Genomic DNA, 14130 nt, shown 5'->3' with positions numbered 1-14130 from the left:
CTTGTTTCTCAATTGCTAAACCCAATAATTTTTTCTCATGTGCTTTTTCTTCAGCTTTTATTCTTTAATTTAGGTTTAAATTTCTCATCAAAACAGAAGAAATCAAATGGTGCGAATTTGAAAATGTTTTTATCATAAAATTGTTTATCAGTAACAATTGCTTGAAATGCTTGAGTGTTAGGAAGATTTGGGTCGCCAGCGATTGCCCAATAAGATGAATCAGTATCACCTTCAATGAAATGAAAACGATTAACATTCATGCATTTATACATAAAATCATAAATGAAAACCAAATACCAGTATTTAGCATTATCTAAAGTGAAGAATGCCTCTTGTAAACATGTTTCACATCTATAAAATCTATCTTTGAGCATCATTTGATATGTATCTTCACCTATTTCTCTTATGTTTTTAAACTTATTTGACATACATGCAACGCGTGCCTTCTGTGCATTCATTATTTTAGTCTTTGTGTAATTTTGTGTATTCATTGCATCGTAACCATATGATCCATTAAGTGAAATCTTGCAAAATAAACTTTTTCCTTTATTTCCTTCTAATTCAGCCTTTTGTCTTTCATTCATAAATTCGTTCGCAAATTCATTAAAGCAAGTGTTTTTAGTAAATGTTAAAATTGATTGAATATCATCAATGATAAAATGAAATCTGTCTATTAGATACCATAGATAATAAGAAGAAAATGGTTGATATTGGTTGTGTGTTGATGCTAACTGAGTTAATTTTCTCTGTTTCTGGTCAACTGGTAGATTGTTTGATTTCATGTAATTATACATAAAACTGCCAATTGTTTTTTCATCTGTGATAATATCTAAGTTTCTTATTATCGGTAAAAAGTTTATGTAATCATTAATGTATTTTTCATCAATGTGACCCTTTACTTCAGCCACGAATAAATTATTTTTCTTCTTAATTATTCCCAGTGCTTTTGCTTTCTTTGTTGCTGTATCACAAATGATAACACCATTCAATCTTCCCGGCATATACATTTTATGGTCAGTATATTGAATGAAATCATGAGGATTAGATGAAAATGATGAAGGATATAATGAATTAAAGTCAACACCAACGAAATGAGTCATGATGTTGGTGGTGTCCTCATTTGATACAGTTTTAGTTTCTGGATTATATGAAAGTTTATTAATGTGCGTGATTCCTTTAAGATTTACTCTATGTTGAACATTTGATAAACCACCAGTAATTCCATTACGGAGAATGTGATAAGCTTCAACTGAATCTAAAGTCATTGGTAAATTATTTTTTAATGCATAATTTCTTAAATTGATTCTTAAACGTTGAACATCTTCATCTTTATTTGATTTTACGACATTGCAATAACAACACATTAACTGACAATTTTCTTTGGTATGTGGTTTTTCATTATCGATTCTATCTAATGTTGGTTTATTTGCATATGTAAACGCTTTACCACACATTTTGCATTTAGATGAAAGGATTAAATCGTGATAGTATTGAAAATCATCCATTGAAACATTATTTTTAGTATCTCTTTCTGCTTTTTTATCTTGTTTCTTATATGATTCAATTTTATATTTCCAATACTTTTTCGTTAATTCAAAACTTGATTCTTTCTTTTCCTCAGGATATTTTTCATTAGGATTAAAGTCTTTATATGCTAAAGCGTAACGAATCATTGAAGCATTCGATGATAAAGAAAGATTATGAAGCATATCAATTTTATAAACAAATGTTTCATCAATAATTTTATCAATTGGGTCAATCATAATTTCAACATCTTTATTACAATAATGAATAAAATATTCTAATCTATTCTTAAAGTTTTTAGCATCATTGAGATATATTTGATAATCACTATCTGATATAGTTTCTTGAGTTAATGCTGAATAAAATGAATCTTTCGTGAATGGTTCCTCTTTATATAATTCTTCTTCGTAATTTTCCCATGTGATGAATTGATAAGGGAAAAAGGATTTAACACGTGATTTATTGTTTCCGAAATCTTGAGTGAATTGGTCTAATGTCCCACCCGCTATATAATTTCTGATGTCAATAAATCTTAATTCATATGGAACGTTTGTTTTCTTTACAATGATTTGCTTAAATTGTGAAGATGAACCCAGCATTGATTTTATTTTCCATTTTGCAGTGTTTAAATCACGAAGAATTAAATTTAAATCAAACTTTCCCGAATTAAAACCTATGATATTCACTTTATTGAATTCCTCATCTAGAAGTTCTTTAAATGCTTCCTTCTGTTTTTCATTTAATGTATGAGACAAAGTCCCCACCGTTTGCGGCTTCAATAATTCATTGTATTGTTCAATATTTGATTCAACAACTAATGAACAGGTTGAAAATAAAAACTCAATCCAATCAGAAATAAAAGAATCACTCGAAGTTAAGCAAAAATTCCTCGTGTATGTTTTATCATTTAATTTAACTGTTGGTGATACCATGAATGGTTTTAAGTAAGCATTCAAAGTTGCACACTCAGAAAGTTGTAATTCTTCTTTAGTCTCTAATGTTTCGAAGTCAAAAGTAATATAATATCTTGTCGGTTGATAATATTCCTGCAAATTGTGAGCTAATAACCACTGATATATCTTCTGTTTCGTAATATGTGGTGCATATGGTTGCTGTGTCTTTTGCAATTGAACGTCTTGAATTAATCTCCATTATTTTCTTTACATTTCTCACAATGCTTTAAAAATCTTCTTTGGTTTTTCCTTTCTGGATCATCACGGATAGAATAAACTTCTTCTTTACAATATGGACAAACTTTATAGCCGGTGAGTGCTTCAACGTCTGTTATTCTGTCAGCGTGAAGTTTTCCACATGGACTCTGTGTTAATAAAATATTTACTGTTTCAAATTCTGGATCTATCATTATTGATTCCACTAATGGAAAGTCTACCTTATTTATGTCCACGTCTTCTGGTTGAGGATCACAATAATAGAAATCAATATTAACATTTAACATTCTCGCTAATCTCTCACTTTCTGATGAAATGTCAAACCCTTCATATGCATCTATTGCTTCATTTAAATAGCTTCTACGAGTTTTAGGATTAACACCATCAGGAATGTTATAGAAGCGTTTAAATAACCTTCTACCTTCTGCTCTAATTTGATTATCATTCATTTTAGCTGTTCCGTTTTTGTTCATTTATGTAAGAATAAAAAAAATTAAAAAATAAAGTTTATTCTTTAAAGCCCATAAAATGAATTAAGAACACATAAATTTTTATCATCCGCGACGTGACGAATACATTTTAATTTACTCAAGAATGTGTACCCTGATACATTAAATCTAATTCCTGTCTTATTTAATTTCACAACTTTGAAAAGGAATGTATGAATAGCTATAAAATGATGAGAAGATGTTTTATGGGTTGCTTCCATTTTTTCTGAAATAAATGAATAAATATAAGAGTAGGTGACAAAAGTGCATACTCTTAAACAACCGTCGGATTTCCGGGTGAAATCGTGACACACTTTCGTCTTTCGTAGGCAGTGGTGGTTGTTACAAAAGGTAACTTCGAATGTAGCGTGAAATCTGCAAAAAAAATTCTGAAATTTGAATGGAGAACACAAAAATTGAATAGTTTACGTCAATAAAAAAGAGAAAAATGAAGCTAAGGTCTCTCGAACCTAGGACTTAGAGCAGCAATCCCACTGTTTATCCCATTACACTACATGCATCTCTCACCTCAGTGAATGAGATCAACTATATGATAACTTTTCCCCCATTATATTCTTGTGGAAAAGTGACAAATAGCAACTTTGACCCTCTCTCATAAATATAATGTTTATAAGTTTTCATATCTTTTATGTTCTTAATAACGAATGGTATAGACCTTTCCACTTCATCTTCCTTCGGTGCTGTTCTTTCATATGAAACATTATTAGTATCTTCAACAATGAAACCGCAATCACACAAAATTTTATAGGTTCCAATGGTTTCTTTTGATATTTTATCTAATAAATCAAAAACTTTATCAACACCTGTGCATTTATTTAAATAATAATTTGTGTAAATATCATGATCTTCTTTCTTAATCGTATTAGTTGCATATGTCACGTTTTTAAGAGCTTTTTTGAATTTCTCAGAATCGAGAGGGGGTGAAAGTAAGATACAAGGGTATTCTTCTTTATCAATAAATTGTAACTTATGTTTACGAATAAATTTAATACCTTCTTCCGAAAGTGTTTCATCTATTTCACCATCTAATAAATTTTGTGTTGATTCTAAGACATAATTTTTATATCTTTCTTCATGAGATTTCTGAACTTCTGATTCTGAAGCTGGGATATTCATTAAACCCTCTACTTCATTTTCATTATATTTTTCAACTTCTCTTAATTCCTTAATTTTTTCATCTATTTCATCTCTTATTTTTTCCAGTCTTTCAATTTCATCATATTCATCATCTTTAATTCGTTCTTCATAATATTCAGGGAAAACATCAGGTTCTTTAGGTTTTTCTTTTTTAGATGCGGGATATAAGAAATTTATAACATCATCTTTATTCATTTTTCCATCATAATCAAACTCATTTAAAAACTCCGCGAATTTTTGACAATTTCTTAAATAATATTTATCAACCTCATAACCTGCCTCCTCTAATATATCCTTTATTTCCCTGTTTGTGAATCCCAATTTTTTAACGTCGTTAGTTTTGACGCTCATTTTCATACAAAATAAAAATAGATGATTTAACAAAAAGAATAGAAGAGATTGAAGAAAGAATGAATCAAATAATTGATTTCATAAATTCAAATAATCATTAGTTTCAATTTATTTTTAAAGTTTATTTTACTCATTCATGACTCCATTGATTCCAATCAGGATTTAAACAATGTTTAATTATTGAATAACCTGACATCATCTATATATATATAGCTTCTTTTATGTATGAATTCAAAAACGTAAGAATAAAAACCGTAAGAATCATACATTTTTAAATCTTGATTTATTCAAAAACGTAAGAATAAAAACCGTAAGAATCATACATTTTTTACTTCATATGTTAAAAAAAATGATACAAAATCGTTCAATATCGTATGAATTCTTACGTTTACAAAAAAAGTCACACAACCCATCCATATATACTACTTTCAATACCTTGCAATTTCCATATTAAATTCATTATTTCACCTATATATGTGATTATATGCATTATTTAACTTGGTTCTCCTTAATTAACAGACTGTTAAAACTAAATAAAAAAAAAGAATTCTCCTAATAATATATATTTCATGAATAATTATTAAATAATGATAAAGTTACCATAGAATCGTGTGAATTACCTATTCTTATGGTTGGTACTATAAGCGATTTTTGAAATTGGAATAAAAAGTGAACGTTTAAAAATTATACCAATGTTTTCTTCGAACAATTTCATCGAGCTACGAATTGAAGAAACAGATGGTATATCGTGCATTCGATTTTGCAAAACCAATAGTGATTATCTTGCTTTCTCAACTTGGGATGGAAGTCTTCATACTTATGATATCAAGACAAAAAGACTACTTAAGACATTTAAATTTGATTGTCCTCAATTAGCATGCGAATGGGCCGAACATACATGTGTAAGTGGTGGTGCTGATGGAGCTATCTCAGCAAATGGAAAGCAAATCGGTTCTCATAATGATGCAGTTTCATGTCTAGCTTATTCATTAGGTTCATCACAGATAATTTCTTCTTCTTTTGATAAAACAGTTAAAACATGGGATCTCAGATCTCCGAATCCAATTTCAGAGCTAAGTCTACAAGATAAAGTGTATTCAGTGTCTACTTTGGATGAATACTCAGTTATATGCGGTTGTGGTGATCAAAACATATTTACATTCGATACTAGAAGACCAGAAAAAGGTAAAGTTACAAAATCTCCTTTGCACTATAATATCAGCTGTGTAGCAGCAACCAAGGACCTATTTGCTATAGGATCTTTCGAAGGACGCGTCGGAGTAAGTGATACAAATAACAATACTTTCACTTTTAAAGCTCATTACCAGGTTGAAGACGATTCTAAACTTCTTTATTCTATAAATTCTATGTGCTTTAATCCGCAGACTCGAGATCTTGTTACTGCTGGCAGTGATGGAAAAATAATTGTTTGGGATATTGAAATGAAGAAGCAAAGGTATGAATTAGGTCCCTATGAAACTTCTATTTCATCTATTGATTTTTCAGCTAATGGAAATATCTTAGCAACAGCTATAAGTTACGGATATGAAAATGGAAACATATCTCATCCAAAAGATCGTGTTCTATTATTTATCTGTATATAGAGAATAAAATATTTGTATGTATTTCTTCTAAATAACGTGATTTTTAAATTTTGATAAATTTATGATCGTCAAAACAAGGTTTTATTAGGAATAGAGTGTTTTTCTATGTGTTGATATGCAAATTTATACAGCGAAAAAGAGAAAAATGTTGTACTATAATATATTTTTAAAATCTTTATGAAAAGCTCATTATACTAGTTTTTTGGTGCTGGAAGATACTTTCTGAGGGAAGGATACTTCTTCACTACAATTTGACGAATTTCCTCGTAATTAGAAATGGTAAAGACTATAGAAGACATTAACATGCGCTTTCCGTATTTTGAAGCAAGTTCTTTGTTGGTGAATTTCTCTCCGAATGCATAAGAAACACCTGTAGCAACTCCAAAGCCAATTGTATTTGAAATAAGAGTTGAGAGGTATTTTTCAGATAATGTGTTACCACCAATAAGATTTAAGACACCGAAATTAGATAAATCGGTTGCTATGTGATCAGCTAATGATCCAGCTGTTGCGATTCCAATAGTTGTGGCAAATTCCTTTGGATCTTTGACTCCCTTGTCTGTATATAATTTAGAAGCACTTTCAAGAACAACAGCAAGTAATAATTCTTTTGTGAAGTCTTCTTTGATACGTTCAAGAAGTTGGTTTTTATCCATCTTTAAAAATTGATGAGCCGGGGTTTTAAAACTATTCCGTGTAAACTATAGAATTATCTCAACTTTTCTGAAATGAACGGATAATAAATTAAAATTGCTAACCAATGTCATTTTGATATAATTTTTTAATTTTGTAAAAAAGTTTTCATTCAAATTTTTCAACTTTTTTTTTCTTCGATACGAAGGTGATGAGTCAGGGATTCCGGCGACAAATCAGGCATGACTCATCGCCTTTGTCATCTGAATCGGATTCTCCATGGTCACCGCATCAATTGGCGATTCAAAACAGGCACCAACAACAAATTCGTCACATTGATGGGACAAACTTTTCTCAATTTCCATTACAATGTAATGAGCACAAACTAGAATTTGATAAAGAATGGCCAAAAATACTTCAAATTGTAGATTCTATCGTAAATGAAAAAGAAGTCGTTGGATATGCGACAGCTTCTTCAATTATCAGCGAATTAACAGAAGATAGCCATAACATTCCAAAGATTACGAGTTATGTCCGTGAATTACTCATAAAACCGACGAAAAAACTAATTGAATCAATTGAGAGCGCCAATGACATTACAGAAGTGGCAAATATCATCAAAGTCTGCGCGAAGAAGCATGTATTGATTTCCTCCATTTTCCAACAGTGGGAGAAGATCGAAAACATCACAATCAGTTCAATTATTTACACACTTCTCAAATCCGAAATCTCCACCAATCCATCCATTCTTGATCATGTTCTACTTATAGTTTCCCAAGCATTTACCAAATCTCGCCAAGACGAAAAGCTATATCGACAAGAAATCAAAAGAAGCGTCCATTACTTCAGTCAGATCGACAGATTATCATCTCTGACCGACTCCATTGCCAAAGAAGTCACTTCCTACTACCGATGCCACCCGATTGATCCTCAATTAGGTCCATTTCTTTTTATCACCAACGCCAGGCGAATAATTTCGAGCGAAACAGCCCATCTCTCTGTTTTCCCGCCGAACATCGCCATCCCCGCTCTCTCCGCCGCCCGGAAGTACATCTACGTCGACTATTTCAAGTACTCCATGCAGCAGATCATCGAAGCCGTTCTGATTGAGAAGCCGTCGTTCATTTCCGACCTCAGATCTCTTTGCGAGGACAGCGGCGACGCCTCCCTTGTTGCGAGCCTCCACGACCACCTCGGCGCCGGCATCAAGGACAGGGTTTCCGCGTTCATCAAGCAGAACCAGTCGAGCGGCGTTGCGCAGATCTTGGAACTTCTTTCTATGCTGAGGAAATACAGGGACGACGCCGGTGCCGAACTGACTCAGATTGCGATCCAGGCTGTCAGGGAGACACTGAACAAGTCGCTGTTCCAGGTTTCGTTCATGATTGCGAAGTACACTCACACGAGGATCATGGACTCTCTGACTGAGTTCACGAGCAACAAAAACAAAATCATCGAGCTGTTGCAGCTCCTTGAGAACACAGACGTTTTTTTGGACTACCACAGGAAATTCCTCGGCCAGAGGCTGCTGTCGAACTCTGAAGTGCCTGAAGTGGAGACACAGCTTCTGAAGGACTTGTCGCAGTTCGCAAAGTACGGAAGCATGAACCCTCTCTACACAATGATCTCTGATTTGGAGGAGTCCAAAAAAGACACAAGCGATTTCGATGCCAAAAAATCGTTTCTATTCACTGTCACAACAATCACCGCGTACTCATGGCCACATTACCCTTTCATAAACGCAAATGTGCCGGACGACGTGAGAGATGCAAGAGAGAAGTTCGTGGTCTTCTACAAACAATTGAGAAAGTGTATGATAAGATGGATTGATCCTTTAGAAAACGTGACATTTACTTACAAAAAAGTGACATTTTGGAGTTCAACTCTTCAATTTTTAGTTTTAAAGACTATTGTTGAGCATGGAGATTTGAAGAGCACAGGCATACAGCAGTGCTATATTAATGAAATTGCGAATCAGCTCGTGAAAGTTGGTTTGATTGCGAAAAAAGGAGGAAAATTTGTTCCTCAAAACTTTAAAGTGACGAAAAGCTCCATGAAACTGCCTCCCCTGGGCTTGCTGATAGCCAGCAAGAAGAAGGATAGGCTGGAGGCTGATGTTTTCCAGGGAAGAAAGGAAAGTATCAGAACTTCTATCGTTTGCACTCTCAAAAAATTCGGGGAACTTCCCTTTGACGCACTTTTTGAGGAGACGAAACAGGCATTCAGATATCCGCTCGAGGAAGGTGATTTCATTAACTTCGTCGACGAACTTATATCAACTGATGTTATTGTTAAAGGAACAAATGGTAATTACCGTTTTAGTACTTGATTATAATTAAATAAATATTGTTTGTAGTTAAAAAAAAATTCACGGATGAAATGTTTGAGAGAAAAAACGTAAAAATAACCATGCGGCAAATCCCCGAAATCCATATGGTGGAGCAATCCCCAAGGGAGCCCCCTCTGGGGAGAAATTTTGGATTTTTTTTATAAATTTTTAGAAGTAGTCCAGCTCTTAGTAGCATTAGAAAACGACCAATATTTATGCGAATATGCATGCAATGTCACAAATAGCTTATACTATCCGCGAGGTTGCCAAAGAGCTAATTTTAATAATTGAATATTTAATTTGAAAATTTTTTGTCATTAATAAAGGGTAATCAAGCGTATTAAGAATATGTGATATAAATATTATATAATTCTCATTTGAATTCATTTGGAAAATTACAAATTGGAAATAATCACTATTAGCTCCGAACTTAAATAAATCAGAATAGGACTAAAACTTGTAACTATTGAATTTTGCTTATTGTGGCTTATTAATATCTAATAATCCTTCCTATCTTATTTCATACAAGATAATTATGAATTTAAATGCTATAATATATATCCAATATATTTAATAATTGATGTAATAAGCTTGGTAATATACCATACCATTTTTTATCGAAATCTTCAAAATAATAAAAAGTATTTTAAAGAACTCTATTTAAATTTCATATACTTCTTTCAAAATTTCTTGCTGAAAGCCATCACTGTTGATGTTGTGATCTTTTGTTTTAGTTCTTTGAATAGATTTGCAGGAAATGCCTCTCATAATAGACAACGATAATTTTGAATTGAATTTTCTATGTCATTTTTACTAAAAATACATTTAATTTTATTTGAAAAATATAATCAAATTATAATTATAAGCAATATGCTAAACATACCCTTTGACACATGATCGGAGGATTTGATCGTACATGATTAGTGAATCCCTTATTAATATTATATACTATATACTGTTTACTATTTTCCTAATTTTGGTCTCTGAAATTCAAAAAATTCGAGCTGGACTAGATTTGCTCATATATTTGCAGGGTACATCACTAGGATCCTGCACCTACATGGACAAATCAGGAATTGTTTGCACTTTTTGGCTTCAATGTTAAACATTAGATTTTAATTCAAGAAATGCGTTTACAAATGCAGGATATTGTTCCTTTACCCTGCATTTGTAAACTTATTTCTTGAATATCTAGCACTTTTTAGCTTCAATGCAGGGTAATATGTCCATAATATAAAGAAAAATTCAAAGAACATTTATGTCAAAAAAGTTAACATGCAAGCCAGTTCTTAACACGAGAGAAGCCGTCAGACCGTCTAATAAAAAATATTGTTAAAATAAAAATGTTTTAGTTAAATCATAATTATGGGAAGTGAGCCTAGCAGAAGGTATCACTGTGCGTCTGATTTCTTGTCATCTGGTAGAATGATAAGGCCGTCTTTGAGCAGATTATCATTATATTCGTGCTGGCTCTTAAAACTATCCTGAATGCGTTTGAAATTTTCAATAAATAATTTATTAGTTTTGGTTACATCTAGTTTAAAATCATCAAAACTTTTTTGAAGACTCGAAACATCGCTTTTAATGGTATCAATATTGGAATTGATATTCTTTAATGGTGGTATAACTTCTTCTTGAATCATTTTTTTTCAGTTCTTGAATTTGAGAACGGGAGTCAGCACTATAAAATAGAATAGACGGAATAAGAGAATTTTCCTGAAGATCATCAAAGTTCTTTTGTTTTTGTTGAAGATCATCTCTAGCTTTTGCGAGTTCGTCTTTGCTAGTGGTATATTTATTTAAAAGGGATTTGGGGCTAAGAGAGCCGTTTTGAAGTTCAGAAATGAAAAACATAAGAATAAATATGACAGGGCCTTCAATTCAGATGTTTAAGGTTGATTTTCAATGACGCTTCACGCCCATTGTCAAATATTTGAATTGAAATCAGATGGGCGTAAGTGCACCCTTAACTTGGAAAAATTTGATAGCTCAACGAAAGAAAATGCAGGGGGTAACACCTCAGAGTGAAGGTACACTTCATATTGTGTAGGTGTAGATATTTGCAACTTATATAACTGATTCATTATCTGATTATGCATAAAGAGCTAAACTGATGAAAGTGTGATCTTAATTTGTTGATATTATATAAATGGTTGAAAAAATTAAAAAATTAACTAACATTTTATTTGAAAGCTAAATATTGAATAAATACAAGAACAAGGAAAGTAATGCCTGCAATTGCGAGATTGGCAATCATCGTTTTCGTCTTAGAAGTATCATCACTGTAAAACGCAACCAATTTCACAAAAATTGAGTATGCCATGGCAGCACCACCTGCAATAGATATTAATATATTGATTTTTCTTCCAACAAGAAAGCGACCAAACGAAATTGGAATAAAATACAATGTAGAGTAACCTAATAGTGAAACAAGCGCAATATAAGATGGGAATTCGTCATGCTTAGCCAAGAATTTGTACAATATTGGCGAAATTATGATGTAAAAGAAGCAGAAAAACGAAGCAGTGATCATAGAGCTGATATTTCCTTCCCAATATTTGCCACTCATCATGGATGAAAGATTACCAAAGATCATTGATACAAACAATGAAGTTATTGTTGACCAAATTGATCCATATAATTCTGGTTGATTTTGATTTGTTAAAAACTTCTTATCTGTTGGATTCACAGCCATTTTTACCTTTTTAGTTATCTCTTCTGTGGATACATCGAAGTATTTTTTATAAAAATCAATTGAAAAATATGAAGCGCGTGAGAAATCTTGTTGAATAGTGCTGCTTAGTGGAAGGTGTTGGTCGAAGGCTGCTTGAGGAGGATCTGGTGTGGGTGCTGTTGAAAAATTGAGCTCCGCCATTTTTCAAATAAAAAAAATTACAAAAATTATTAGTACACGTGATTGTTGCAAACAAAGACAATCATTGTCTACAAATGCCTATCTTTATATCAACTTTGTTTAAAATCTTTTTTAATTTTGAAGAAAGTTATTTTAATAAACAGCAATCTTCAGTATAAACGAATTAGAAACATGTTTCCTCGCTCTTTGTTGGCTAAGCACCACAACTACATTACACTGGGGCATAAAATGATAGACTTCGGAAAAACTCTCTCCTATTTGATTAATTACAGAATCCTGGGCCTTTTTGGAACCAAGAAAGAGTAGTAAGAGTACTTTAAAGCAATGTTCATTACGAAATCTCTCATCGAATGAGAGACTTTGTAATGAACATTACCCATTCCGAGTAAATTTACATCCTTGACCCTCAAATGTTCAGGGAATACTCTATTCCATGAGTGCAATAATTTATAACTAATATCTCCAGAAAGACATCAGCTATGGTCCATCATGAGATTCATGTTAAACTGACTGTAAAAGCTATTATTTTCATGTCAACTCATCTACACAAATTTATTTCAATAGAAAATTTTTCTACACAAATTTAAGGTTAAGGGTTTTACAACATTTTTTCACACTGAATTCTATTTATATCTTAATTACATGATAATTTCCAAATATATTTAATCTTTGTTTCATTCTTTTTTTAAAAAAAATCTGAACTATTCAATTTTATTTTAATGGAAACCCAACCTCAAAGCACGCCTCCAACTCCCCTTTCTATTTTAAACGAACATTTATCTATTAAAAATGAAATCCCAAAATCTATAGGTGAAATTCAACAAAAACAAAAGCAATTTGAGGACATTCAGCAAAATTCTATTATTCCGGCTATTATATCTTTAAATACTGACGCCCAGAATCAACTTCAAAAAGAGCTAAAAGAGACAAAACAACAAGTTTTAAGATGCTTTGATGATTTTAGATCAGAAATGAATGGTCATTTTGCCAGTCTTCATTCTGGCTATAAATCTCTTCAAACATCTTTTGAAGAATTTAAAGATCAAATGCTCGACTTTAAAGAACAAATGCTCGACTTTAAAGAAGAAGTTCTCCAGGATCACAAATTATTCTTTGAAGAATTTGGACAACTTCAGAATTTTTGTGACACCCAGCGAGAATATAATGAAAAACTTGTCAAATGCAATCCCGTTATTTAAGTCAAATAACAATCAGTGAAACCTTCTGTTAGGCTAACTTCTCTTAAATAAGATTTAATTTAAACATTTTTATTTTGACAATATTTTTATTATACATCTATATTACCCTATAGTGACCGGTTCTGGCGGAAAAGTACTTGGACCCCCTCCCCCGAGGTAAAAAAGATCTGCTTATTTTGAGAAGTGTTTCCACACTGGATATTGGGTGTTAATCAATGGAATAAGTAGGACATAATGCATACTAGTATGACTAACTGAAGCCATGATTGAATCTGGAATTAAGCTAAGTTGTATGGATATCATAATCTAATTTCGATGATAGTATAATATTATTAGTATTTTGAGTATAAATAATTTTATACTATCAGTATCACAATATGTTTGATCTATATTTCACAATAATGCTTAATATTTGGAGATTTCAATTGATAATCTTATTATATATATATGCTTTTCCGTATTAAAGATTATTCACATAAGGATCTCGTATGGAGAAAAATCTTCTCCAACTCTAAAATGCAGTATGGAAAAACTTTACAAATTGTAAATTTCAAATTGGCAAAATATACACCTAAATATCAGTCATATTATCACAAAACCAATTCAAATATAGACTATAAAATAGCACCACAATGCCAAGTTTTTCCCCTATCCCCCATGGGGGAGACCCAAAATCAATTCAATTTTGAATGCGACCCCCATATTCCGTCCCCCATGAGGAATTGGGGAAAATGTGACTTCAATTTTTTTAGTGTCTTGCTTTTACTACATTTGGTTATTATGAACAACATGAATCTAAA

The 14130-nt window shown here is 32.0% G+C and overlaps 7 protein-coding genes across 7 annotated transcripts, besides 5 other annotated features; 3 read left to right on the top strand and 4 right to left on the bottom strand.

The window, feature by feature from the left end:
• Positions 1-50: 50 nt before the first annotated feature.
• On the bottom strand, positions 51-782 carry TVAGG3_0901690 (DNA/RNA polymerases family; the record flags this gene model as incomplete). Its single annotated transcript, XM_051251337.1, has 1 exon — positions 51-782. One exon carries the CDS (start codon positions 780-782, stop codon positions 51-53), a length of 732 nt encoding a protein of 243 aa, XP_051076911.1.
• A 1921-nt stretch (positions 783-2703) lies between these two features.
• TVAGG3_0901680 (uncharacterized protein) lies at positions 2704-3166 on the bottom strand (the record flags this gene model as incomplete). The annotated part of the gene is made up of 1 exon (XM_051251336.1): positions 2704-3166. A coding segment is annotated over one exon (463 nt), but the record flags the coding sequence as incomplete, so codon positions are not given.
• Positions 3167-3430: 264 nt separating this feature from the next.
• Positions 3431-3460: a mobile genetic element.
• An 803-nt stretch (positions 3461-4263) lies between these two features.
• Positions 4264-4723: a mobile genetic element.
• Positions 4724-5376: 653 nt separating this feature from the next.
• On the top strand, positions 5377-6294 carry TVAGG3_0901650 (spindle assembly checkpoint; the record flags this gene model as incomplete). Its single annotated transcript, XM_001305733.1, has 1 exon — positions 5383-6294. The coding sequence occupies one exon, from the start codon at positions 5383-5385 to the stop codon at positions 6292-6294; it is 912 nt and encodes a 303-aa protein (XP_001305734.1).
• A 146-nt stretch (positions 6295-6440) lies between these two features.
• TVAGG3_0901640 (uncharacterized protein) lies at positions 6441-6961 on the bottom strand (the record flags this gene model as incomplete). Its single annotated transcript, XM_001305732.2, has 1 exon — positions 6489-6950. The coding sequence occupies one exon, from the start codon at positions 6948-6950 to the stop codon at positions 6489-6491; it is 462 nt and encodes a 153-aa protein (XP_001305733.1).
• Positions 6962-7122: 161 nt separating this feature from the next.
• TVAGG3_0901630 (Cullin homology domain family) lies at positions 7123-9438 on the top strand (the record flags this gene model as incomplete). Its single annotated transcript, XM_001305731.1, has 1 exon — positions 7139-9256. The coding sequence occupies one exon, from the start codon at positions 7139-7141 to the stop codon at positions 9254-9256; it is 2118 nt and encodes a 705-aa protein (XP_001305732.1).
• Positions 9439-11119: 1681 nt separating this feature from the next.
• Positions 11120-11222: a mobile genetic element.
• A 216-nt stretch (positions 11223-11438) lies between these two features.
• TVAGG3_0901610 (Rab GTPase binding) lies at positions 11439-12131 on the bottom strand (the record flags this gene model as incomplete). Its single annotated transcript, XM_001305730.1, has 1 exon — positions 11439-12131. The coding sequence occupies one exon, from the start codon at positions 12129-12131 to the stop codon at positions 11439-11441; it is 693 nt and encodes a 230-aa protein (XP_001305731.1).
• A 147-nt stretch (positions 12132-12278) lies between these two features.
• Positions 12279-12349: a mobile genetic element.
• Positions 12350-12443: 94 nt separating this feature from the next.
• Positions 12444-12535: a mobile genetic element.
• A 315-nt stretch (positions 12536-12850) lies between these two features.
• Positions 12851-13379, top strand: TVAGG3_0901580 (uncharacterized protein; the record flags this gene model as incomplete). Its single annotated transcript, XM_001305729.1, has 1 exon — positions 12851-13330. One exon carries the CDS (start codon positions 12851-12853, stop codon positions 13328-13330), a length of 480 nt encoding a protein of 159 aa, XP_001305730.1.
• Between the last annotated feature and the right edge of the window lie 751 nt (positions 13380-14130).

The sequence above is a fragment of the Trichomonas vaginalis genome, chromosome I (genome assembly GCF_026262505.1).
Source record: "Trichomonas vaginalis G3 chromosome I, whole genome shotgun sequence".
Classification (NCBI taxonomy): domain Eukaryota; phylum Parabasalia; order Trichomonadida; family Trichomonadidae; genus Trichomonas; species Trichomonas vaginalis.
This window is presented reverse-complemented; position numbering and strand designations above follow the sequence as displayed.